Source organism: Octodon degus, unplaced genomic scaffold, assembly GCF_000260255.1.
Source record: "Octodon degus isolate 3935 unplaced genomic scaffold, OctDeg1.0 scaffold00045, whole genome shotgun sequence".
Classification (NCBI taxonomy): domain Eukaryota; kingdom Metazoa; phylum Chordata; class Mammalia; order Rodentia; family Octodontidae; genus Octodon; species Octodon degus.
Window position 1 is genome coordinate 2,842,834 of NW_004524621.1, and position 27,249 is coordinate 2,870,082.

A 27,249-nucleotide genomic window follows, 5' to 3' on the forward strand; every position below is an offset into this window, starting at 1 on the left:
AGGGACCGCGGTTCAATCCCCCAGCACCACATGCCAGCCAGCCCTGCCCCCTGGTGGGATGAGCTGGCCTCTCTCTCTCTCTCTCTCTCTCTCTCTCTCTCTCTCTCTCTCTCTCAAATAAATAAATAAAATTTTAAAAAAAGAAACTATTTGAGATAATTTGATGTTAAAGAGGAGCAAGACAGATCCTTGGCTCTGCTCCAGGAAGAACTATTCCTAGACCATAGACGTGTAAGACCAAGAGAGAACCATTAGGAGTGGGTGAGAAGAGTGAGCTCCAAGAGGAGCCCAGGTGAGTGAGCATCAAGTCCATGTCCTGGCCAGGACACAGGAAGGGAGTGAGGGGAAGGGAGACTGGGCAGGTGGAGAGGGAAGTACCCAGGACCAGACAAGCAGAGCTTGTTACTTCCCAGGCCAGGAGGAGCTGGGGAGAGACATGCAGTGCAGGGAAGGTACTGGCAGCCCACTGCTCACCAAAAGGGAGGATGTGACGAAGAGGTCAGCACATCCCCTGTGTTATATGGTTAGGACTTGCAAGGAGAACAATACTAGGATACATAAATCCATAAGATTATTATTTTATAATAGCCACTGAAAGAGTCATATACAAAAAGAATGCAGGGAACCTGTGCATACACTCAAGGCCAAAGAACCTAGCTGAGAGCCTGGATACCACAACAATGTCCTGCATGAGTCCAGATGAAGATCTAGGCCCATGACAGTGACACACACACCCCACGTGCCCAGTCCAGCTCAAGGCCTAGAAGGTCTAGAGCCCATAACAATGCCTGATGTAGGCCTTTTTCATGGATCTGTGCTGGGAAGGCTCAGAGTTAGTGGTGGAAGCTAAAAAGTCTGTGCTAGCAGGATGAAGGTTCTGTCCAGCAGGCTTGGTGATCTGCACTGTAGCCAGGAAGCAAGTAAAAACTGGAGCGCCCCCCCCCCCCGAAAGGTACCACAGCTGTCCTCAGCAATAGCAAAGTCCCAAGCTCCTCCAACAAGGAGAACAGCCAAGTCTATATCAGGAAAGCCAGCGTGACGGGCCTGTCCAAGAGACTGAGCAGTGCACCATTGTCCCCTCCAGAGCCAGGAAGTGATACTTAAAGGGAGGACCAGAGCTCCCCCAAAGTGAACTGTAGCCATCTCCGGGACAGTGAGGTCCCAGGTATCTCCAAGGATGAGAAAAGCCCAATTCATCAGGAAAGCCAGTATGACAAGGTCCTTGGGGGGGGAGGTCAACAGCTCCTAACATATTCTAAACTTCTTCCTCTCCAATTCTGCCTCTTTGCTGCCAGCAGCAGTCCTCAGGTGAGCCTCCCACACCAGCACCACACTGGTTCAATTCAGCTGGGTATTACAAACTGCCCACCACCACATCTGTCCTTTCGTTTCCCACAGGGCCTCCCACAGCCCTCCTCCAGCAGGAAGCCAGGGGACAAGGAGCCCAGGTATGGTAGACATTGACACCTGCCTCTGGGGCATAGTGCACATGGAGAGTATACTTGCAGGGCCCATGGAGGCTTCCTATAATCCAGGACAGAAGAAAGGGGGAAGGGGGCTATGAATAGGTGAAAGGTCGTCAAGATAGAGGGGGCAGGGCTGGTGAGATGGCTCAGTGGTCTAAAGCACCTACTTAGAACAAGCTTAGCAAAGCAAAGGGAACCGTAGTTCAATCCCCCAGCACCACATGCCAGCCAGCCCCGCCCCCTGGTGGGCTGAGCTGGCCACACGCACACACATAAATAAATTAAAAAATAAATAAATAAATAAATTTTTAAAAAACAAAGATAGAGGGGGCAGGGATGTGCGATGCTCGAGTATCACTCCTGCCCCCCCCCCCACCATTCACATCACGTCAGTGTGTCCACAGATACCAAACATGTTTCTGTGACTCTACTTTGGGAAAGTCTTCAGCAAACTCCACACTTTGGAGTTCAGCAAGGTCAAGTTTAGGTGGTGTTGTTGTGTTGTGACATTTATTTTAAAGTTGATCAATCAGGTGAGTGTTATGTGCCTGGTACTTGTCAGATAGCACCCGAGACATGATGTGAAATATCAAAAGGGTATGATTTGATCCAGTCCCTTGGCTGTTCCTAGGTGGGCTGGGAGCTTCATCATTCACATATGAAAAGTAAAGACCGGGGATATAGCTCAGTAGCATAGCACCTGCTTCACAAACACAAGACCCTGAGCTCAGTTCCAGGTACCAAAACAAAAAGTGAATGATGCCACCTAGTGCTGCATTCCCTGGCAGTGACAATATGGAACAGGTTATTAGTCATGCATTTTCCTCATTTTATAGAACAGGATGCCAATGGCCTTTATATTAGAGCAAGAAATGTTGCTTTGGATTCAGATTTTTGTCAGAAAAAGAAAACCTGTTTTCATGCTCTGCTTTTAACTGGTTTGTAATTTTTGACAGTTAACTAAAGTGTTTGGTTTAGAATGGGCACTAGCATTTCAAATGCATTTAAGCCTTGTCTTTTTTCTTTTTTTTATGTATTTGGTACAGGATTGGATTTGTAGTAATCCTCCTGTTTTCAGCCTTCTCAGTGCTGGGATTACAGGCATGTGCCACCATGCCCAGACTCATTTGCCTGCTCAGTGTGCCCCAGGGATGGGGCTGGCAGGGAATGTGGAACCGAGGATCAAACCCTGATCCCTGTGCTTGCCAAAGCAGGTGCTTAGTCCCCTGAGCTTTCTCTCTGACCCTGAGATTATTTTTTTAAAAGATAAATTATGGAATATTTTGATTTTCAATATAATTTGAAACCTGTAAAGAATGTCCTACAGCGATCATTAGAGCTTACCAAGTGGAGGGTGTGCTCAAATACAAAGTACTCCCATGAAAACATAAAACATCTTTGGAATTATATGTGGGGACCTTGAAGGATACAGAATCATCCTGGAGATGGGCCTTGTGTTTTGGGAAGCTGTCTGAGTAAGAATGCCTCTCAACCAAAAGGGATTCACAAGTCACATAGGGCAGATGGTCCTGCAGCCTGTTGACTTCCCCAAAAAAAGATGTGTTAAGACCTAGTCCCTGCTTCTTCAGAATAGGACCTTTGTTGGAAAATGGGTCTACACAGTAGACATAGGGACTGTAGTGAAGTTAAAATGAAGCCATCCTGGTGGGCCTTACTCCTATGTGACATGTCCTTATCAAAGGGGAATTTGGGAGCATAGATGCATGTGAGGACACATAAAGTGTAGGCAGAGACTGGAAAGGCACTGCCACAAACAGAGGATGTGTAGAGCTCTCAGAAGGTGCACAAGGAGGTGTGTGGCCCTGCCAGTACCTCAATTTTGGATTTGTAGCCTCCAGACTGGTGAGTCAAGACAATTTTGTTGTGCTAAGCCACCCAATTTGTGGTTGTTAGCACAGTCCTAAATCACTGCTTAAATCTCAGCTCAAGTAAAGATGGAGCCTACCATTAGCATACTCTGAATTCTTCTATAAACATGTCAGATGGTGATAAGAAGGTGATAGTTCATGGCTGTGGTTTTATATACATAAAAAGCCTATGTTTTTAATTTGTGACTCTGCTACTTTGATCAAAAGCATTTTCATATTAAGACAGTTGATGGGCCTGAGGAGATGGCTCAGTAGAATAAGTGCTTGCCTGGTAAATGCAAGGGCCTGAGTTCAATCCTTGGTTCCAAAAAAAAAAGACAGTTGGTGATTTATTATAAATGTGCAAGTAATAAAGTTTAGGAAAAATTGGTCCCTTCTGTATAGGCTTTTTAAAATTTTTATTTATTTATTTTTGTATTTTAGGGAAGGGTCTACTGGCACGCCTAGGTATTGAGCCCCTGGCCCCTGTGCCTACTTGCAGGTGCTTTAATTCACTGAGCTATTTGACTGGCCCCCTTCTGTATAGTTTTATTTTCTTTGATTAGTGTTTTAGAAATCCTGCTTTTCATTTACAGCTGTAAGCCCTCCCTATGAGTAAGCTGAACATTAAAAGAGAACAGTCATTCTTGTGTTATTGAAAACTATCAAAAAAGAATTGTAGTTTGAGAAAATACATAGGTCCTGAAATAGTGTGTGGTTTGGGTGCTTGAAGTGCATTACATTGTCCAGGCCTCCTCCACTTTACACAGATTGAGATTTTACTTTCATATTGAGTGCTAAGAAGTAGCAGTTGAAGCAAGGCTAGGCTAAGTAGCAGTCCTGGTAAGAGGATGTCTTCACCATATATATCATTCACTGCTTGTAGTAGTATTGTCTTGGGTTCACTTTACTTTTGTTTTTGTTTTGTTTTGTGTGTTTCTCTTGTTTGTCCTGGGTTTTTAAGAAACTGCAGAAACAATACATTCTTATCACAGGATAACAGAAGCTATAGAAAACTAAAGTAAAGCTCTGTGTTTTTCTCTGTTCAAAGATGAGGCAGAAATGTAAGGAAATGAAGTTCATTAATGTGATAAATATATAGGTAGTGCTGACTATGTTTCACATATTTTTTTAGTACTTGAGGTGCAGCATAAAACAAAATCAGGGAAAATCTTTGTCCTGCTGGAAGGTGGCAACCAGATTGACAATAAGAAGTAAGTTAGTAGGGCCAGGGAGATGGCTCAGTGGAATAAGCGCTGCCTGGCAAGCGCAAGGGCCTGAATTCAATCCCCGGTTCCACAAAAAAAAAAAAAAAAACAAAAAAAACAAAAAACAGTGTGAGTTAGTGGTAAGGAGGCAGTAGCAATGCTCTTTTATGGCCACGAGGTGGAAGCCTTACACAGTGGAAAGGCCACCTGTCGCCACCTTCAGGGTCTGTGTGGGTGGGTGTGGCCTCTCATTTTAGACCTGGAGTTTTATGGCTTTGTTTGTTGATTAATACTTTACTTTGACCCTGTTGCTTTGGTATATTAATCTACAATAAAGTCCTGCACAACTACACAGAACAAGAGAGCATGAAATTGGCATAGTGCAAGTATCTTTTGCTAAGGGTTGTGGAAATACAATTTTCTTTCCTTACCATGTTCAAATAATATATATAGTTTGATAGAAGAAACAAATTTTAAGAGTTAACTGTAAAAAAAAAGTTAACTGTAAAGAAAATTTTAAACTGTGGATATTTATTTCTGTAGCTGTATCTGTTTATATTTGTACTGGAGATTGAACCCCAGGGCCTTTGCACTGGGCTGTATCCCCATCCCTTTTAAAATTTTAAATTGTTTATTTTGAGAATCCTGGGTCTCATTAGGTCACTAGGGGCCAGGCTGGGCTTGAGTTTTCACTCCCCTGCCTTGGCCTTCCAGAATGTTGAAATGATAGGTGCATGTGTGTTACCACACATGGGCAAACCACTGATAATTTTATTTTAGCTCTTTTTTCACTTTGTTTCTTTTTATCTGTGACTGTGTATGGCACAAATTTCTTATGTAGTTATGTGTGTGTGTGTGTGTGTGTGTGTGTGTGTGTGAATACTATGTTTTCATTTAATACTGTTACCAATATTCAATAGTATAGTTTTAAATAGTTTTTACACTTGGTCTTAGCAAAAAGGCCAAGAAGCAATTTTAAATAGTTTTTAAAACATAGTGCTCCACTGATCTTTTTTAGATATCCAGGATTATTTGGAGAAAATTCCAGTAAAATTCATGTCATAGCACTAGATATCTTAAAAGAACAGGAATAAAATAGCCCAAAATGACTTCACACTAGTTCCTAAGGAATGTGTTTTAAGAGAAGTTTTTTCTAGGCAATTTCATAATTTCTAAGTGGTCTGGTTATTGACTTAGAGTCTGCGCTGGGACTCCTTTTGTTTCCGCTGTCACCTTTGGGCATGCTGTGTAGTTCTGAGCTGACCTCACAGGCTGCTTATGGGGTTTCCTTCTCAGACCCCTAGATTGTAAATTACTCCTCTCTTTTGCACATTTTTTAGCTTTTCTCCTGGAAGCTGGAATAAGGTTCTGCTTTCTAGGCATCTGTTCTAGAGGCCCTTACCCTCATTGCAGCCCCACTGCCCCAGCCCCCTTCACTGCGCTATGGCTGAACTTGCTGGCTGGTGCTGGTTGGGGTTGTCTGTGCCTTTCATGTTGCTAGTGATGAGAGAAATGAGGCTGTCTTCCATGGTTCTCAGACTGGCAGCAGCTGCCTCACCTAAGAACTGTTAGGAACGTTAAGTTTTCAGGTGTACTGAATCCCAGACTGTGTGGATGGGGCCCACATCCTGCAGGTGCCCTGGATGTACAATAGACTTAGAACTACTGTCCTGATGCATTAATGCTCCAGTGAGAGAAGTCACACCATTAGCTCCTGGCAATAGTTCCCCTCAGATCTTGCTATCTATCTGTTGTTGTATGGTATAAAGTAGATGATTTCTTAGCTCTAAAGAGCAAATGCTGCATCACTGAACTATGTCCCCAGCTCTGTATTTGATTTTTTTTGAACATTGGTATTCCATAGCATATTTAAAGTTGATAATACTTTGATGTGGCTGCCTTTGGGAATTTTGTTGGCCATTTGACTCATCCAGTCATGAATGTAGTGGAGAGGAAGTAGTATGCGTAGTTCCTCCCCCTCACCGTGATGCTCTCTCATCGTGGGCTCTGTGGCTGCCTTGTTGGTGACTGCTATGCAGTTGTTCCATTGAGCCATCTGCCAGGCGGTGGGCCTTGCTTTGTGAATCAGCCCTGCTGGCAGCATCTCTGCACCAGGCTGCCTTCTGTTTCTCACAGAACAGATACAAGTCTGTGCCATGAGACAGTCAGGCTCCTCAGCTCTGCTTTCAGTCCTTTAAATAACACATTCTTGAAGTCTTGAGTACACGTTTGGCAGTAAAGGGAGGCCATCAAAGCACAAAGCAAAGCAACAAAAGTCCTTTCTGCTCTGGACTAAAAACTAATAAGAACAAAAGAAAAAGAGTTCAAGAATATTGGTTGTTCAGGGACCATTAGCAGTCAGAAACATGAATATTCTGACCTAAGAAATAAGTGTAGGCCTTGCTAAGGGAAGATAGAGTAAATAGATGCTTAGGAGAGGTTTGTGGTTTATGTTTTCTTGAGAATTGTTGTGTTTCTTTCTTGTAGACCTGGAAATGAAAGAGCAAGAATTGGAGCAGCTAAAACTGGACTGTGAGCATTTCAAAGCCCGCCTGGAAACTTTGCAGGCTGACAGTGGAAGGGAGAAGAAGGTAGGGCAACCAGGACTAGGTTCTTCAGGCATGTCCAGAAAGCCATGTTGGTTTACCACCCTTTCCCCACCACGAGCAGTGGATCTTATATTTTCTTCCCTAATCCTTAGGAAGTGGTGATTTTTGAATGTGTGTATTCTGCATGTGTTGCAAGACAAGTGAGCATTTGGAATTTTATAACCATTTGGTATATATATCATTTAGTACATTTTAATTTTCGTGTTAAAAAAATTCACTGCAAAACATAAAGGATCATAATCTAGGGAAAATATTGTGCATATAATGATTTATATTGGAGCTAGATATATTAAATCAGAAGTATGTATAATTTGGTATTACTGACATTTTAGAAATAACCTTATGTTTTATTTCAGTATTAGGCGAAGCTATAATAATTTGTTGAAATGTTTTATATTTTGAGTGACAAATTCTTTCCTCTTTGTTTCCATAAAATTGCATCTCCTATTTTGCAGCTTGTAAAATTTGGGACTCATGCCAGGCATTGTGGTGCATAGCTATAAACTTAGCACTGAGGCAGGAGGGTTGCAAGTTCAAGCTGGGCTGGGCAACTTAATGAGCCCCCATCTCAGAATAAAAAATAAAGGGGTTAAGGATATAGCTCAGTGTAATGGCCCTGTGTTTGATCCCCAGTACCAAAAAGGAGGTGGGAGGACTTGTATATATTTCTATTTTTGAATAATAAAATGGCATTAATAATGATAGCCACTAGTATATGCTGGCAGGTGGCAGTGGCTGGTCCCCCCCACCCTCCCGCAGGTGTCTCAGTGAGTATCCCTGGAGGAGGGCTGAGTGGCTGGTCCAGGGCCCACTGCCTGAAGCTGACCTGCATCTTTGTTTCCTCCTCGTATAAGAGTAGTTCTGACTTTCTGTGTCTGCTAGGTCTCTGACCCTCTGTGCATGCTAAGTCCTGAGCAAGCAGATCAGCATAGGAGGGGGTTGTGCTCTTTGGCCTGAGTTAGATTGGGTACCCCCTCCTTCAAGTTGAAGCTTAGTTTTGCCATATTCTATATAGATCACAATAAGCTAAAATGGACATCGGGAAGTTTTGGGCTAAACATTTCATGCTCTGAAACAATTTCACTATCAGGCCAGAAGAAATTTGAAAACTGTGACAAATGCAATCCATCGATCCTGTCCTTCCTTAAGTTGCTAAGATATTTTTAAGATTGAAGGATATATCGAGCAGAATCTTAAATTTCCTTAAAAAAATTAACAGGCAAAGGGAAAAATAGATGTTTTACTGGCATTGTAGATATACTGCTTAAAAATAAGCCATGCCAGTAAATGCCAGAATTGAAGGATGAAATGACCGAGCTAGTATAGTTTCAGCTCTCTGGTGTATTACTATTGCCCTGATATTTAGATTTCAGTTAAAGTATGAGACTGTCTTAGCCTACACTGTCTTTTATTTCCAGTTAGGAAATATTCCAGCCAGGACTATTCAACACAGATGAAACCCCTGCAGGTTGGCTTCTACAAGGCTGTTTCTCTTGGGTGGCAGTGTCTGTATAGCCTTGTACTCTATACCACTAGCTTTATCCCTCAGAATTGTTAACAGCAACTAAAAGGCAAACTTATAGGGATTGTCTAGCTGTATAAACTTACTAAAAATTATCAAACTTTAGAAACAAAAACAAACTTTGATGGTATATAAAATATACCTAAATAAGGCTGTTGTGAAGATGTAGCATTCAAACCCTGGGATTTTTCTCTGAGGTGAGCACTCATATATAAATAGGGTATCAGGCACAAAACTTTCAAGATCCTTTCAAAATCTATAATCCGTTTCTGATCATAGCTGAACTATATTATGAGTTTTCTTTAAAAAATTTCTTCAAACATTATACTAATGTTGGCAACAATTTCCCTTTTATCATCATAAAAGTAACAGTTCTTTCCTAGCAAATCAAATTATAGAAAATAAAAATACAAATGGCAAATATAAGCAATTGACATCTTAGTTGGTTTGCTGACTGAAAGGTGCATGCACCAGAAAAGAACACACAGAAAGCATAGGACCGTGGTGAGCCTTGGGACAGCAGCTCCCCCGAGAGAAGACAGGTGAACTGTCTTCATCTGTGATCACTCTGATACTTAGGACATTCGGGCCAGCAAGGTGAAGTTCCTGGTGTAGATGCTTAGTGAAGTCAAACCTTCAAGCAGCAGTGAGTCCTTACAAAGCAATCCAGTGCTCTCTGACAGTTGTGCCTGTGCCATCGAGGAGGAACCTTTTTTCCCAGGATTCAAAGGTGGCTACTGCTAGGACTCTGTCCTGGGTAACTCCACATACCACAAGGAGACATCCAGCCCTGACTCACCTCATTGACTGATCCAACTCAAGGGCTGCTTAAGGAAGAGGAATCAGCTCCAGAACAACCAGGGACAAAGCCTCTGCTCAGAACCTTCCGTTGGGGACTGGGAGTTGCTGCTGCCCACACAGCACACCTCTTCCTGATACTGACTCCTTTTCCTTTCGACCTTTCCTCGGATGCTGGACTCAGTCATTTCCGCCTTCCCTGACACTGAAGTGTGTACTGACAATGCTCTAATCTAGAATTCCAGCCCCTGGGTTCTTTCCTGGTTCCTCGGGTCTAAAATGCATTTTCAGGGTCCCACCCTGTGATCTGTGCAGTCCTGGACAGGGATCACAGACTTTTGTCTTAGTTGTATTGGCATCCTTTGATTTTTTTTTCCCCACATACATTATAGGATGTTTATCAGTGCCCCAAAAAATATTTTGCTAGGAATTTGATTGGAATTGTGTCATGTCTGTAAGTCAGTTTGTAGAAAATTACTATCTTTTAGTATGTCTGTCCATTTATTTGTCTTTAATGTTTTTCACCGGCATTTTAATTTTCAGAATACGTATTCCATATATGTTGCGTTACATTTTCCCTCCAAGTGCTTCATTGTGTTTGTAGCAGTTGTAAATGGTATTGGGCTTTTAATTTTGGTTTTCACTCTTTTGTTGTTAGCATATAGAAATGCAGTTGTTTTTTGTGTGTATTTCTTAGGTTCTGCATCAACAATTATGTTTCTGCAAATAGGGATATATAGTTCTAATTCTTCCGACTGCTCTGTATTTCTGAAAAGGTATTTCAGAAATACCTTTCTGTATTTCTCTTCTATTATTGTGCTGCTTGGAAATCCTACTACTGTATTGAACAAGAAGGATGAGATTGGACCCTTGATTTGTTTCTGATTTCAGGAGAAAGCATTGGCTTTTCAACATTGTGATTTTAGCCATAAGGGTTTCTTTGGTATATATTTTTTATGATTTTTTTTTTTCAGTACAGGGTCTATAGGGTCTCATTACACAGATCTCCTATTTGCAGCCTCCTAAGTACTGGGATTACAGGTGCATGCCACCACGCCCAGCCCAGTCTCAATCCCCGTCTCACCGTGCCCCAGGGGTGGGGCTGACATGGCACTCTGGGGATCAAACCCCCATCCCTGTGTCTGCCTAAGCAGGTGCTTTAATATGCTGAGCTATCTAGCCAGCCCTCTGTGAAACTGAAGAAGTCTCCCTCTATTCTTAGTTTGTTGAAATTTTCTTTTTTTTTTTTTTTTTTTTTTAGTAATTTTTGTATCACTGAGGCACAATACCTGATACCCGCAACTTAAAGGAGGAAAGGTTAGAAAATTTAAAAAAGGTTAGAAAGGTAGAAATGGCATGGTAGAAGGGCCTAGGTGGCAGAAAACTTCTCACATCATAGAGATAAAGAAGAAACCAAGGGGACAGATATACCCTTCTAGAGAAACAGTATATTCTTCTAGTAACCTCCTTCCCAGAGAACTGCCTTTAATCAAGTCCCACCTCCTAACAACACATTTAGCTGAGTTTATCTGTGAATTGATCCATTAATGAGAACAGTGTCCCATAATCCAATCAGCATCCAAAAGCCCCCCCCTCTGAAACACAAAAGGCTTTGGGAAAACATTCTAGATATAAACTATATATATTCTGCCCCTGGCCCCCAAAAGACTCATGCATCTCTATACAAAATGCATTTAGTTTATCTCTAGTAGTTACCAGAGTTTTAGTAATATGTAACAGCATTACTAAAAAGTTCAAGTCCAAAATATTCTTTAAGACTTAAGGCAGACTCTTAGCCATGACCTTTTAAAATCAGAAAGTTAAACACTGTCAATATACAGTGTCACAGGGTAAACAAAGGGAGAAATGTTATAGAAAGGAATGGGACCAAAGCAGGCAGACATTAAATTCTGTAGTTCTGTGTCCAGCACAAGACAAGTTGTGGCAAGATATGTACTCCAAATAACTTGGGTAGCCCTTTGGGTATGACTCTGATAGTTGTAGCTCTCATGGCTTCTCTCTTAGGGTGGCTTTGCTTACTCCCTGCTGCTTTCTTGAGCAGATATTCTACATTCCTGGCATCTTCAACTTCTTGGGGCTCTCCACTGCACTTTTGACTTCAGTGGTAGAACTTCATAGTCATCTTCTCATAGCCATACTGCCTGGTCTCCCAAACCTTCTTCTGAAATATGTTTAGAATCGTTATTGATCCCACAACTCTTGCATTCTTCCTGCTTATAAACCTAGCATCTTGTGGATGAAATCAAGGTCTTCACCAGCTCAAGCAGTAGTAGCTAAATCTCCTTGAATCATGTCTGTAGGGTCTCCAACTGCCTCACTGGCTGAGCACTGTAAATGATCGTAAGAAACCAGTTTCCTAGGCAGCCTTTGTGGAACAGGGTGCCCTGATGCTCTCTTCTTAAAGCAAAGGCTTTTACTCATACACTTAGGCCTATGAAACACGGTGTCTTGATAATTTATGAGGTGCCCTCACAGCAACTTTACTATTGTCTCCATGTAAAGTTCTTGACTTCTTCTAATGCTAATCTTTCAGCAACAGGGAGGGGATGGAGACATAAATAGAATTAAGATGTGTTATATAAATGTACTCACTCCCCATGATAAATATCATTAGATACTGCTGTAGACATTTACTAATTAAACATTTAAAAATGTTATTAACAGTGTTCTTTTCTCTTTGTAGGCACTTCCTTTCTGACATAATAAAACTTATTAAATAGGATTTTTTGCTCCTGATTCTCATAGATCTTGCTAAAGGCAGAAAGCACTTCCCATGCTTCAGCCTGATACCAAACTGCCTTGAAATTTCCTCTAATAGATTAGTTTGCTGCCCTTAATTTTAGTGTGTATTAAACGTAGACAGATTCTGTTTTATTAACAGAGCTAACATACATGGTCTTTATTTCAGCTGCCAATTGAGTTCTTGCTCCCTGAGCCTGATCTTTACTGAGCCTGGTATTTACTGTCTGCATTCTAGTTTTTGGAGCTCTGATCAGAATCTCCCATCAAGCTCAGCTGACAGCATTTTAGGGCTTATTCCTCTCTGGCATCTCCAAGACTTTATAGATTCTCCCACAAATCAGTTCCAGAGGCTTCTGAACCATATGATCAAATAGTCACAGCAACAACCTCACTCCTTGTACCAAAATATGTATTAGTTAGTTTCTGTAGAGGAAGAGATTTAATAAAAAATACAGGAAGGATTGTACAAGGAATTTATTAGGTAGCTTATAGGATCAGAGGCAAAAGAGTTCCAGTGTCCATCTATTGGATCAGAGTTGGCAGAATCCAGAATGGTTGTCTCTCACTAGAGAGCTGGAGGATCCATTAGCAGTCAAAAGATGATGGTCTTGAGGCTCACTGCAGTCTCCAATGTGATTCTATACCAGAAAGACAGAGTCTGTATTAGAAGTCTGAAAACTATGATAGAAGGAAGAGTAAAGGAACTGGTGACCAATGTCTGAAGGCGAAGAAGAGGGGGAAGAGAAGGGGAAAGGGAGAGGAGGAAGAGGCATGGAGAGGAGGAAGAGGAGGAAAAAGATACTTCCTTTTTTATTCTTCCCAAGCTACAAGCATATTAATTGATGTCACATCCAAGGTAAGTCTAACCACCCATCCTTAGTTTGATGGCCCACATTTCAGAAGCCCACAGTCACACCCAGAACTTGCTAAACTATAGGGTGCTCTTACTCACGTTGAGTTCATATTTCATGGTTAATGATCATAATGAGTGTTGGGTTTTGACAATCATCAGGTTTTTAAATATTTCTGTCACATATCTCTTGCATTTAGTCTCTGCTCTCTTACCAAGCCCTAGGAAACCACTGATCTTTCTGTCTCTAGATTTGGCTTTATGACTATTTTGTAGAAACAGAATCATACAATGTATCAGTCAAGGTTTTACTACCAAATAGCAAGATATACAAATGTAGAAGAAATTACAACTCTGGCTCCAAGGTCTGGAGTTCACTGCAGTGTTCCATGTAAATCCATATGAGGAGGCTGGTAGGTCTGCAACAGAAGGCTAATGAGACTGAAGGATCCATGGCAGAGGCTGAAGAGTCTGAACTATAAACCAGGAAATGATGTCCAAGCTGAAGGTGAACATTGGAGCTCCTCTGAAGAATGGAAACCTGTCTGTCCTTTGTCATTTCCCTTTTATATCTTCCGGGCAGTGAGCCACCCTAGGGTGGATCCTCTGCACTCTGGGTATAGGATTGCTGAGCTGATTTAGTTAAGCTTCTAAACTTAGTTGTTATAATCAATCAATCAACCACTACATGCAACAGGTAGTTTTTTGTGTCCAGCATAATTTTTGTTACTTTTCTTGTCTTTGAGACAGGATTTTGCTATGTAGTTGAGGTTGCCCTTGAGCTCACTATATAACCCAAGATAGCCTTGAATACTCTGTCCTGTGGGGTGTCTGGGAGTGCCTTTATTCTGTGTCATCCTCCAGTCTATGGTGTCTGGATAGTAGGGTGAGCCATGAAGATGCAGAAGTGCTTCCCTGTGTCTAAACTGTGGGTTTACTTGCTACTTTGCTCAGGAGTTCCCATTGGGGGTAGCCACTTGGCACTTAAGGTGCCTCCTGTTTTGACTCTACTTAAAGCTGAAGGATTCAGATCTTTGGAGTTATCTAATAATGTAGTGACTCTCAAGCACTAGTTTTCATTTGCAACTGTTTTCTACAATTCTGCATACATCTCTTTAATCAATATCTCTGTGAAAGAGGAGATGTAATAGAAATATTTAAAGGTCAGATATCTGTTTTTCTGATTTTATTTTGTTGTGAATTTAGGAGAAACTGGCTCTTCGACAGCAGCTGAATGAAGCAAAGCAGCAGCTTTTGCAGCAGGCAGAATACTGTACAGAAATGGGAGCAGCTGCCTGCACCCTGCTGTGGGGTGTCTCCAGCAGTGAGGAGGTCGTCAAAGCCATGTTGGGAGGAGTAAGCATGCCCAGTAGTTCTCTGGATGCTATTGATATAGCTTAGAGAGGCTGTGTGTCTGCTGAGAATTGAGAGACTGAGTTCCTATCTCCTATCCATTGGCACTAGTTCATTCATCAGACCATCAGCAGATACTGGCTGTGTGCAGTCCTTTGACCTGGTATTGGAGATGTGTAAAATGAATTCAGTAGGTCTTTGATCTTTCAGTATCCATGGGTATTTGCAGATCTTTTACCACTTCAGTATTGTTAAACTTGTGGATGTAAAGAGTGTAACATGGTTTCAGGTACTTTTCTATATTTTATCTCATGGGTAATTTAATACAGTATTTAGCATTTTTGATGCTGTATATTCTTTAAAGTTTGTATGTGTATTCCAGTCTTAGAATATTTCTGTTACCAGGAAGTGCCCTTCTGCCTTTTTAAGTGTGAGCACTGAGCTTTTCTTTTCCTAATTTTTTTAAACTTAACTAAAATATACCTTGGTTTTAAAATTCTTCTCAGAACCCTACTACCCCCAAGTAAGTTACACAGACATTCTGCAAATGTGGACTTTTTGCTAAATGATAAGGATTTGAACTATGAGAGGAGCCTATTTACTGTGTCTCTTTTACATGTTGTGGTTTCAGTTAAGATTGTCTTGAAAAAAAGATCTGCTAAAGGTTTGAATATTCTAAAATGTATAAGCTATTTTTTCTAGTTTATATTTTTGTGTTAGTGTATCCTAGTACATCCATCATTGTGTAAATCTGTCCTACTTCATTATATATGTAGATAGATATAAACATAGCAATCCTGGGGTAGTTTCTCTTATTTCTATGTACCCCATGCTATTTTCTCTGATCTCTTAATGGGAACTTTTATGGAGAAATAGATTTTTAAGTATTCCTTCAATAATTTTAACCAGAATCTTTCTTCTGTATCCTACACTTCTAGAATACTTTTTACACTTTATCTGTGAAAATTTGTGATACTTCCATTTCCAAACTTTAGGATAAAGCCTCAAAGTTTTTCAGCATCACTGGCCAAACAATGGAGAGTTTTGTGAAGTCTCTGGATGGGGATGTCAAGGAGCTTGATTCTGATGAGAACCAGTTTGTTTTTGCTTTGGCTGGAATTGTAACAAGTAAGTAATTTTTTTTTTTTCCCTTTCAAGTAAAGTAATTCTTAAGTGCGGTGACTCTGGCATGGAGCAGTGATGACCATCAGTGTGTGTGAATATCTCTTAGGGAGGTTTTCATACTGGAGAATCTGACTCCAAAGATCTTGGATAGGTACCAGGTGTGTATTTTAGAAAATCACCCAACGGGATTCTGAAACATATCAGTTATTAAGAATGACTGATCTAAAGGAAGTGTAAGTTTATTCTGTTTGGCTATGAACATGAATACAAGTCAAAAAAAAAAGAGTAAAACTAAATTTAGCTGCTTGTTACTTATAATCGTCATGTTACTAATGGCTAAAGAAAAGCCTTATACACTTGATCTTAGCCAAAAAGCCAGGAAGCAATTAGAAAAGCCTTAAGCTAAGCTTTAACTGAGCTCTTGTTTTAAAGAATTCCAGAATTTTAAATTTTCTTTTCACTAATTCTCTTCTGAAAGTTTAAAAACTAAACTTTTCCTTGAAAATTAGGATAAGATATCATAGCAAAACTACTGGAAGGGATTCAGTGATCTAGTGTGGTGAGAGGTGGTCTGTAATGATGTCACCAGCTAGCATGGGCCCTTGCTTCACTGAAAATGGAAATTAAAATGGAGGCTTTCAGCATGAATTCATAGGCAAGAGCTTAAATTGGAAAGTAAGGGGAAATAAAGAGGAGTACAGCTCTAACAAAGGTCAACCTGGTCACTTAACAAAGGCAAAGAAGTAGGGAAAGGTTTTGGTTTGAGAAATCAAGGGGCACAGGTCTGAAGAGGGAGGTCAGACTGACTCTGTGACAGAGGAGTAGATAGCAATTTTATGGGGGCTGTGGAGCTGGTTGATTTGTCTCAGGGCCAGCTTTGTAGCTGCAGAGGAATGTTGATAGCATGATGGTCCCTTGCTTGGAGCAGTTCAGATGTGAGAGTGTGCTGGGATCCAACTTGACCCCAGACTCAGGGCCCCTCAGACAGCAAAGTATCCTGTGTGTTCCTGCAGATGATCTCTTAGTGTCTGTGGTCTTGAAGAGGGATGAGATAACTAGGGAAATTTAAGGCTAATCAACATGGCTCTGCAAAATTTTCCTAAATGATTAATGTACTATCTTCAAAGTGTTAAGGTGATAAATGAGTGTCAGATTTGGTTCTGTTTTTAGTTACCTATTGGGAATCTATAGGTCCAAGTAAAGAGTCATGGATTTTAGTTAAACAACAACAAACCTGCTTTTAAGACCCTGTTCCCCTCAGAAGGAAACACAGATGGTGCTTTTAATGGGAAACAGGTTAGGGGTCCTGGGACTTGTTCATTATCCTCTGTCCCTGTGGTAGCCTCTGTGTCACTGATGAGCCCTGAAACTCTTTGTTCTGAGTCAGGGAAGTGGTTAAATGTATATCTGCAACTGTTACTGTTACTTTCCCACATTGACCTTTCATCTCTCCTGTATCCCATGCTATTCATAGGGGAACTTTCTGTTACAGAGGAGAAAATACCTCTTTTCTTACAGCATTATTCTTTTACTGAAATTCTAATGGGGCAGGTCCTGTGTTGACATTTAAAAAATAATCTTTTAAAAATTGATGATACTTTTTGTGGGGTGGTTGCTGAGATTACAGTGGTCTCTGGCCATCGCAGTTTGACCTGGCATCTGCTTTTCCAGTGTGGGACAGCTTTCTTTGCTTTTATCAGGGTGTCTGTGACTGTGCAGGCTTAAAGGCTTCTGTTTTAGTTTGAAGGCTATAGTTTTTTCGTGCCTCACCCCTGTGGTGGTATTTAACCCCAGGGCCTCTCATGCCTATTAAAAAATGTTCTCCCACTAGGCTATATCCTCAGCAATGCCCCCCCCCTTTTAGAGAAGGGTGTTGATAAATTATTAAAATTTGTGATCCTCGTGCCTCAGCCTCAGGAATAGCTAGAATTACAGGAATGTGCCACCATATCTGGCTAAAGGCTGTTTTTTAGCTGAAGACATTTGCAATTTGGGGATGGTGATGATGGCAGTACTAAGGACAAAACCCAGTTTGCCCCCAGCCCATTTTTTTATTTTGAGACAGGGTCTCACTAAACTAAATTGTCCAGGCTGAACTCAAACTTGCAGTCCTCATGCCTCGGTCTCCCAGAGTCCTACGATTACAGGTATGTACCACTGTGCCTAGAGGCATTTGCAGATTTGTTGATTGGGTTTGCTTTCCTGCACATGACCCAAAAAGTTTACAATCTGTGTCATTTTCTGAGTTGTGATTTTTTTTTTTCAATACTGGAGATTAAACCCAGGAACAAACATAGTAGGCAGTCACTCTGCCATTGAGCTATATCCTTTTTATGTTTTTCTTATTTGGAGATGAAATCTCTCTATTTTTCCCAGGCAAAAAGCTTGTGATCCTCTTGCCTCAGCCTCTTTAGTAGCTGGGGTTACAGGTATGCACCACTGTATTCAGTAGAGTTATGAATTTGAAATGTGTGAATTATGATGAGGCTGCAGTTGGTGGTAGAGCTTAGAGCCTAGAATCCAAGCTCAATGTGGTGATGTTTACTGCCTATGCTGGCTTATGTGGGACGTGGGCTCCTGAGGAGTTGGAATGTGGGTAATTTATTTGTGTGTTGGTAAGTCTGACTAAGAAGGTTTCACACACATGTAGTGGGTTTTAAAAGTGGTGATTTACAGAGATGTCTCACATTCCATGGCTGTTCTGGGGGAACATGGCCAGCAGTCAGGAAAACATGACATAGTAGTCATGTTGGTCTTCTTCTCTCTGAAACAAGAGTTCTTTTAAATTTACATACAGTAAATTCACTCTCACAGTGAGTTTTCTCACGTTTTTGCAGCTCTGCAAATTTTGACAGATGCATGTCGCCATGTGACACCACAGGGTATAACTCATTTCTCCCCTGATCTCCACCTCCTTTCACCATCATCAGCCCCCTGGGACCACAGTCTGTGCAGTATTGGTAGTGTGGCTACATCTTCCTCTTCCTACTCCTCCTCCTCTTCCTTCTCCTCCTCCTCTTCTTCTTTTTCTTCCTCCTCCTCCTCCTCCTCTTCCTCTTCCTCTTCCTCTTTTTTAATTTATTTATTTGGTACAGGATCTCACTATACAGCTCAGACTCTAGGGATCCTCCTATCTCTTCCTCCCCAGTGCTGGGATTACAGGCGTGTGCCACCATGCACAGTATGCCCTGGGTTCCAGGCTGGTGTGGCACTCGGGTTCGAACCTGGGTCCTTGTGCTTGCCAGGCAGGTGCTTAGACTGCTGAGCTATCTTCCCAGCCCTGTAGGTGCATTTTTTTTCTAGCTGCATTTTTTTTATGACTTATATGACATCTCACACCTGCCCCAGGTGCCCGTGTGCTTAGCTCACATCTCTATGTGAAGAATCCTGCCCCTCCCTAGTTGCCTCAGTTCTCTGTGTTCAAGAAAAGCTATGATTTTGTAAATTATCCACCCCTTGCCCAGGGGAAGGAGTAGCTCTTTCTAGTTTACTATACTGAAGTCAAACTCGTTATTCATCCATAGTGTGTTCTTTTTTAAAAAAGAGTTTTAATGTGTAGTTCAGGATGATTTTGAACTTTCTGTCTAGCCAGGCTGGCTTTGAAATCACAGTCCTCCTGCATCAGCATCCCAAGTGCTAGGCAGAGTCAGTGTTCTTACTTATAGGATAGTGTAGCATAAAGGGTCTGGTTTTTAGATCCAGTTAGTCTGCTTGTTCTTACCTGCATAGTAAAATGGAAATACCTGCTCTAATGACCTTATGTATTAATCAGGTTGTCTTTGTGACAAAAGACCTGACATACATAACTTAAACATCAAAAGGATTCAGTGTTTTGTTTGATTAGCTCATGTCTTATTTAGTTTTCTTGTTGCTGAGACAAAAGTTAAAGGGGGAAAGGCTTATTTAACTCATAGTTTGTAGAGGTTCAGTCCATAATCAGATGGTTCCAAGGCAGGGTGGCACATGGCAGAGGGAAAACAAGTTCATGGTGGCAGAAGATACCAAAAGCAACAAGAGAGACTGATATCTCTTTCTCTTTTATTGTGTGCAGACTTTTTGCCCTACAGCTGGTGTAACACTCACACCCTTAATCCCATTATTGGACCATGAATTAATCACAAATTCTGGATTCAGCCACCTACAAAAAGCCCACCCCTTTTAACCCGAGGCTTTGGGGGTACATCCAGACACAAACCATAGTATCTCCAAACAAACATCATGGGGAAGGGTATGGTAGAAGAAAGCTGCTCACCTCAGTGTCACCAGGGAGCGGAAAAAGCTGGAAAGAGCTAGAGGAGCAGGGAATGCAGGATGAAAATATATTCTTACAGATTTCACCTCAGTGACTCCCTCTAGCTAGGCCCACCTGCTAATATATCATCAACTAGAAAGCCTTCTTTTGATCTAATCACCTTCCAGAGCCCCATGTCTAAGCATGTGAACCTTTTGAGGGACATTTTTGGTCCAAACTATCACACCTTACTGATAGATTTGGCCTGAGTATAAATTGCTGAATTACTGTGATGGTCATCTAACTTGGCTGAAGCCAAGGCACAGCAGCTTGTCCTCCCAGAGACCACCTCCTTCTTCACCTGACATTTCAGTTACTTTTCTCTTATTTCTGGGACAAAATATCCAACCCCAAAATTAAGGAAAGAAAGGTTTATTTATCTCACAGTTAGTGGAAGTTTCAGCCCATACACAGCTGGCCCCAAGGCAGAGTTGGCAATGGAACAGAACAGCCATTCGTGGTGGAGACAAAGAGCAAAGGGAGAGACAGCAGCTCCCTCAGCTAGCTAGCCTCTTTCCCCCTCTTTACATTGTAATGCAGATCACTCCAGGATCAGGGTGTAGCATTCACATCTGCAATCCCAGTATTGGATCAAGAATCAATCACCAACTCTAGAAGCTGCCCTATGACTGCATGAGGCTTTAGGGGACAACTAGACACTAACCATAACAACCTCCACCATCAATCCTAGAAACAGTTTCCTTTCACCTTTCCTGTGCCACAAGGGAGACCCCAATCAACTCCTTGGGTGTCAATAAACCTGCCCCTCAAGCTCCGCCCCTCGCACAAGTCCATAATGTCTCAGCCTTCCATGGTCTTAGGTCTGAGTATCTCCCATCTCCCTGTCATTGATCCTCTCTGTGTGTCTTCACAGTCAGTAAGGGCCGCTTTCATCTTTCCTGTCTCTACTACACTGCCGAGAAACCTAACACTTAACACATCGTGAATATCCTACTGCACTATGGAGGTAAGAGTATGTGGCAAAGAGAGGTAATGTTTAGTGTAGGATTGTGGTTGTTTTGGATAGGTTCAGGCCCTAGTGTGAATTGCTAAAATCATTGTGGTTGTCATCTAATATGGCCGATGCCCTTAAAACAAAGGCCTGTGCTCCCAGGACCAACCCCGCTTCTTCTCCAACTCAGCCCAGGATGTAATTTCCTTTCACCCTTCCCGCTGCCTCAGGAAGAGCCCCATTCAGCCTCTCAGGTATATCTAAACATCTCTCCAAACCCCACCCCTGGCAGAAGGCCATAAAAGCCTCTGCCTCTCTTTGTCTAGTCAAGAGAAAAAATTCCTCATCCTTCCCCACATTCTCTCCCCATCCTCAAAGAAAATAAAGCCCCTTTCCCTTTTTACTTCTGCCTGTTTCTCTGCTGCACCGTTCACCTGAAAACACCTATCAGTTTTTAGCAGGTTGGGTAAGAGGGCAGATGAAGAATGGTGTATTGGTTTGTGCTCGCTGGAGACAATAGAAAAAGTATATATAGTTAGAGGAAAGCTTTTCAGGTAAGAGGCAAGAGAGTCCACCATGATTGTATACTGGATAGCCTGGGGATCCTGTAGCTGCTCAGTCTTAAGAGGCTGGGATCCACAGAACAAAAGGGATCAAGGGTGCAGTGCAAATCCAAGATTGAAGGCGTGGGTATGCCCTGGAGAGATGCTGGTGTGATTCTTTGTTGAAGGAACTGGAACCTGATGTCCACAGACAGTGGCAGAAGCAAAAGACGTACCTGCTCAAGTAGGTTGGACCTTATTGATGTAGGCCTGCTTTCTCTTTCTTCCCCTATCATTCCATCCAGTTGCTACAACTTACTGGGTGGTAACTCCAACAGTTGGTGTGAGAGACTTCTCATTTGCTGGACTGCATGCAAATCATCTCTGGAACTTCTCCACACACACACACACCTAGAAGCTTACTTTACTAATCTGCTAGGTGTTTCCTAATCTCATCAAATTGATAGTCACCATAATGGTGATAAATGGGAAAGAAGACAATAAATTTTTATTACAGTTCCATAAAGAGTAACTTCTGGGCCAGGGAGATAGCTCAGTGGCTTTAGTGCTTGCCTGGCAAACACAAGGTCCTGAGTTCATTACCCAGTACCAAAAAAAAAAAGAGTAACTTAGCTTACAAGTGGAAAGCTACCAAGAGCTGATCAGACCCTGGGATCCAGAAAAAAGAAAGAGAAACTTGAAGGTACAATAAGGATAGGGTGGAGTTTACCTCTAGTGGACTGGCTCAGTTACCTCCCAGTTGGCTTGATTTTATTATTTAGCAAGAGGCACAGGGGAAGGGGGTAGCACATGTTTCATGGAACAATGACTATAGAAGGTAGGTGGATAAAGATTAAATTAATGAGCAATCAGATTTCCTCTAAACCCAGTGCCTGTCTGTATTTTGACAGCTGTCCTCTGCAGATGCTGTCTTGCCTCTGGACTGCTGGGTTATGAGCATTTTGTCCATAGCCAGCATTGACTGGGACACATTGCCTTGTATACCTCCCTGTTCCTGAAACAGACTTGGGGAGGGTTAAACCATATAGTCTGGCCTCCATGATCTCTAACATAGCCTGATCCCCACAGAAATCTGATTTTAAAAGTTTTTCTGCTCCTACATGATTTGAAAATCATAATTCCACTCAGCATCTCTTATTCTGGTTTTTGCATTCAAATAATATTTAGTAAGTGTTGCAGCATCAACATTACTCTATGATTGTTGATAATTTGTGGGCAAATTAGAACTGGTCTAACTTTGTCTTCCATGGACCTTGCTATTGCCAGTTGCCAGGAGAGCCCCTTTGTGCAGTTTTAATCCTCCTGACCACCCACAGCCCCAGGGACTCAGGTCAACACAGGGAAGCAGAGTGATGTGCAGGGCAGAAGATAAGTGGAACTTCAGGCCCTGTATCCAGTGCTGCTTCTGCCACTAACCAACCCTGCTTTCTCACAAATACAATGCTTGATTTCATATCTGAAAAGAATTTCAGGCACCAGATGATCCCAAGCATAGAATTGTATGGTTCTACGCATGTTTACAGCAGCAGTTTGTGATATCCCAGTCTTAGAAATAACCCAAATGCCCATTAACTGATGAATGTATAAAGAAGATGTAGGGTTTTTTTTTTGGTTTTTTTTTTCTTCAGAACTGGGGATTGAACTCATACCCTTGCGCTTGCCAGGGAAGCGCTTATTCCACTGAGCCATCTCCCCGGCCCCCAAAGATGTAGTTTTGTATCCAATGGAGTACCACTTTTCCATAAAGAAGAATATGTTCAAGAGATTTCTGGGAAGATGGATGCATCTTGAGTCCATACCTTTAAGTGAAATATACCAGGCATCCTTTGTGTAAATACTGCATTGTTTCTCCAGTGTGAGAACTGAAAGTGTAAATACAGACCAGAATGTAATAATAGCTGTTGTGAAATAGGAAGAAAATGTTCAAATGGGGAGGGGAACAACAGGAGAGGGACAAAGGAAAGAATAGTAAAGTAAAAAGAAATGAAAATAAAGCTTTTGTAAATAGGGAGGTGAAGAGGGGATAAAAGGAGGGTAGGGGAATGGGAAAAATAAGTTGTATCATGTACACGGATAAGATACTTTTTTCTTTTTTTTAAATTTTTTTTTTGTGTGTGGCCAGTTCAGCCCACCAGAGGGTGGGGCTGGCTGGCATGTGGTGCTGGGGGATTGAACTGTGGTCCCTGTGCTTTGCTTAGCTTAGCTTGTTCTAAGTAGGTGCTTTAGACCACTGAGCCATCTCACCAGCCCGAGATACTTTATTATGGATGTGATCATATATATATATATATATATATATATAATGTACCAATAAAATCTGATTTTTTTTAAAAGGATTATATATTTCTCTGCATGTGTAGGAGAAGAACCAGGTTTTAAGTTTGGACCTGTAGCTTTTCTGGTGTCAGATGGTCTGAGCCTGCAATGAAGAGTTTGTGAATGGTAAATAAGACTCTTTCTGCCTTTGGCTATTGTAAATCATGCTGCTTGAGACACCTGTATACAAGTTTCTGTGGGAGTCTGTGTTTCCAGCTCTCTGGGTATACACCTGGGAGTGGAGTAGCAGGGTTCTATGGTAACTGCATTTAATATTTTGAGGAACTGCCCGGTTATTTTCCACGATGGCTGCACCATCTTGCATCCTGCTGGCTACTCTCCTTGTGTCTTTGGAACAGGCAGTCTTTTTCTAGGCATAAGGACATTTATTGTTGGTGGTTGGTTCTTGGAACTTCCATTTGGTTTTCATGCCACTCTTGACTCCAGAGAGGTCATCAGGGACTATCTAGTTCTTGCCAGTGTCTTTGGGCCTTCTGTAAGTGAGTTGGGTTTGTAGGAAGCTGATTTTCAGTTCCAGCACTGGTCAGCACCACTTCCTCCTTTGATTGTCTCTGAATATCTGTTGGATTATCTGTCTGCCAACAGGAGCACTTTAGACCGTAGGCAGCAGAGTGAGCAGTGCTGTCTAAGGCACTGTGAGAAGGAGATGCTCTGAAGCCTTGACTTGACAGCTTCACAGCCAGCTGGTGCTGCCTATTTGCACTTCTGAGATAAGCAGAGAGCACTAAGGCAGGCTCTGGTATGGGAGTTTCCTCTACTATGTCTCTTCTAGACACAGATGTTTGTTGAGCCAGGGAGGCAACTGCAAAGTACTTCGTCATCACACAGATGTGTTAGGATCCAGGTGAAGTGTTGAACTGATTCATTGTCCTCAGACAGTGGTGGCAAAGCTCAGGTACAAATGTTGGAGCAGGCTGTTTGTATCATTGAAAGCAATAGAAGGTTTGTATCACTGTCCTAAGAGAAGAACCATCAGCTGCCTAGGAGAAAACACGAGGGCACTTCCAGTTAGCCACAGGATTCCTACTACTGCCTGTGGTACTGTCAGATGACAGATGATCCTCGTATGAGGCCCAAGGACTACATTAAGGTCAGGTGCCTTGTGGTGCAATCTTCAAGTGCAGCAACCCACATTTCTGCAGACATTGTGGGAAGCAAAACATGGCCCCTGCTCACACCACTTTGAAAATCACTACTCTGGCCTGATCTTTCATGCATGTAGATAGAAAAACAGGATAATGTGGGATATTAGCAGTGGTGTTGAGAGAGATTTGGGGACCACCTCTGCAGGCATTTTGGTTTCTGTGTTCTGTGAGAATGGTTTTGATATGTTTGACTTGGTTAAATCATATAAATGGTCTTGTTAATTCAGAAAAATTTGGCATCAGTTGATGTATGTTTATGAACTTATGGTCAAAATAGGGCAGCATCTCAGATCCTTCAGTTTCTTATCCAACACTTCCCTGTAAGGCTTCATCAGATACTGCTATTATTATGCTAGTCCCATCAAACATTGGAAAATATTTCCACTTGTTTATGCTCTGGAAAAATTTATTAGATGTTGGGCCTATAACCTCAGTTACTCAGGAGGAAGAGGCAAGAGGATAGCAAGAAGTTAGCCTAGGGAACTAGGCAAGATCCTGTTTCAAAGTGTAAGAAGGGGGGCGCTGAGGATACCGTTTAATGTGAAGCACCAGGATCAGTCTTCAGAATCACAAAAAATGATTATATTTTATTAAATAATTGGAGTAATTATGTAAGAAAGTCATTTGGGCTTTGAGTTTTCTTTGTGAGATATTTCATTATAAATTTAATTTTTTATAATAAATATGAACTACCTCCACTACAAAAAAAAAAAAGAAAGAAAGAAAGAAACGTGCTACTGGTAACCAGAGCCAATACAAAGAGTAAATCAAATGAAATGGAGTCTGAGTATTAATATTAGAAGAAACTTACATACTCATGTTTCCTTAGAAAAAGAGGGTACAAAGCTGGCCATGGGTGCACACCTGTAATCCTAGCACTCAAGAGCTTGAAGCAGGAGGATTATTGCTGCAAATTCAAGGCTAGACTGGCTTATGAAGTGAGTTCAAAGCCAGCCTGAACTGCAGAGTGAAATCGTGTCTCAAAAAAAAGAAGATGCAGTGTTAGTGCTGGCAAGAAGAGGATTATAGGAAACAGATCTGGAATGAGCAGTAGCAACCCAGTAGTGCACTGCCCATGAAAAATAAATTTGTACCCTTTTGTTATTATTTTTGTACTTTAGCTGTTGAGGTATAATCTTTATATCATGTACTTTGGTAATTTATAGTGAATAACTTAATGACTTTTAGTGTATTTATATAATGCTGAATTTATCACTACAGTCAATTTTAAAACATTTCATTGCCTCAAAAAGAAACCTTACCTATGCAATCATCCCCAATCCTGGCATCCCCCAAGCTCCTGATAAATACACACCTAATTTATGTCTCTGTAGATTTGTCTGTTTTGGATATGTAATGCAAATGGAATCATGCAGTATGTGGTCTTTCTTGTGCTCTTTGGTGTCCAGCTCATTTCACTTAGCATGATGTTTTCAAGGTTCCTTTACACTGCGGCATGTATCAGTGCTTTTTTTCCTTTTCATAGTGGAATAACGTTCCACTCATTGTATGGGTATACCATATTTGTTTGCCTATTTGTCAATTGATGGACAGTGGGTTGTTTCTACTTTTTTGGCTGTTACCAGTAATGATGTTATGAATACTTGTGTACTTGTACAAGTGTTTGCATAGACATATATTGCTTTTCTTGACTATTATTAGTAACTATAAGTGAACTTGAAACTCACATGGCAGAACTTGAACTGCTTAAAGAACTGAACTGTATTTTCTGTAGTGGCTGTACCAATGTACATTCCCATAAGTATCTGAGCTTTGGGTTTCTTATGTCCACACTAGCACTGTCCTTTTGCTTATAGCCATCCTGATGGACATAAAGTGGTATCGCATTGTGATTTTGATTCATAGACTCATGATAGCTTATTATGTTTAAAACATTGTGTGTGCTTATTGTCCACTTGTATATATGTTTTGGAGACTCGCATGGGGAGATAGCTCAGTAAAATAAGTGCTTGCCTGGCAAGCACAAGGTTCTGAGTTCAATCCCCAGTACAGCAAAAAAAAAAAAAAAAAATCCTTGTCTATTCAGGTATGTTGCCTGGTTTTGAGTTCAGTTGTCTTTTTATTATTGAGTCATAAGAGTTCTTTGTCTATCCTAGATACCAAACATTTTTGGATATGTGTTTTACAGATACTTCATTCTGTGAGTTGTCTTTCTCAGTAGTGTCTTATGAAGCACTAAAATTTAAATTTTGCTTATGTACAATTCATTTATTCGTTTATTTATTTATTTTGGTTGCTTGTGGTGTCCTTGGACCATTGTCTAATTCAAGGTTCTAGAAATTTACTCCTGTATTTTATTCTAAATATTTTATGATCTTATCTTTAACATTTAGGAGTTTGGTATATTTTGAGTTAAATTTTGTATGTGATGTAGGGTT

At 41.3% G+C, this 27,249-nt stretch overlaps 1 protein-coding gene across 5 annotated transcripts in view; it reads left to right on the forward strand.

Moving 5' to 3' along the window:
- Hsf2bp (heat shock transcription factor 2 binding protein) overlaps positions 1–27,249 on the forward strand; it is a 102,105-nt gene that overhangs the window by 7,226 nt on the left and 67,630 nt on the right. For 4 of the 5 annotated variants that reach the window (XM_023715867.1, XM_023715866.1, XM_023715864.1 and 1 more), the window contains 3 exons: positions 7,030–7,133; positions 14,291–14,440; positions 15,433–15,565. In XM_023715867.1, the coding sequence (XP_023571635.1) occupies positions 7,030–7,133; positions 14,291–14,440; positions 15,433–15,565 (387 nt within the window). The remainder of the gene's footprint in view (positions 1–7,029; positions 7,134–14,290; positions 14,441–15,432; positions 15,566–27,249) is intronic. The other variant, XM_023715865.1, reaches the window with a different exon arrangement.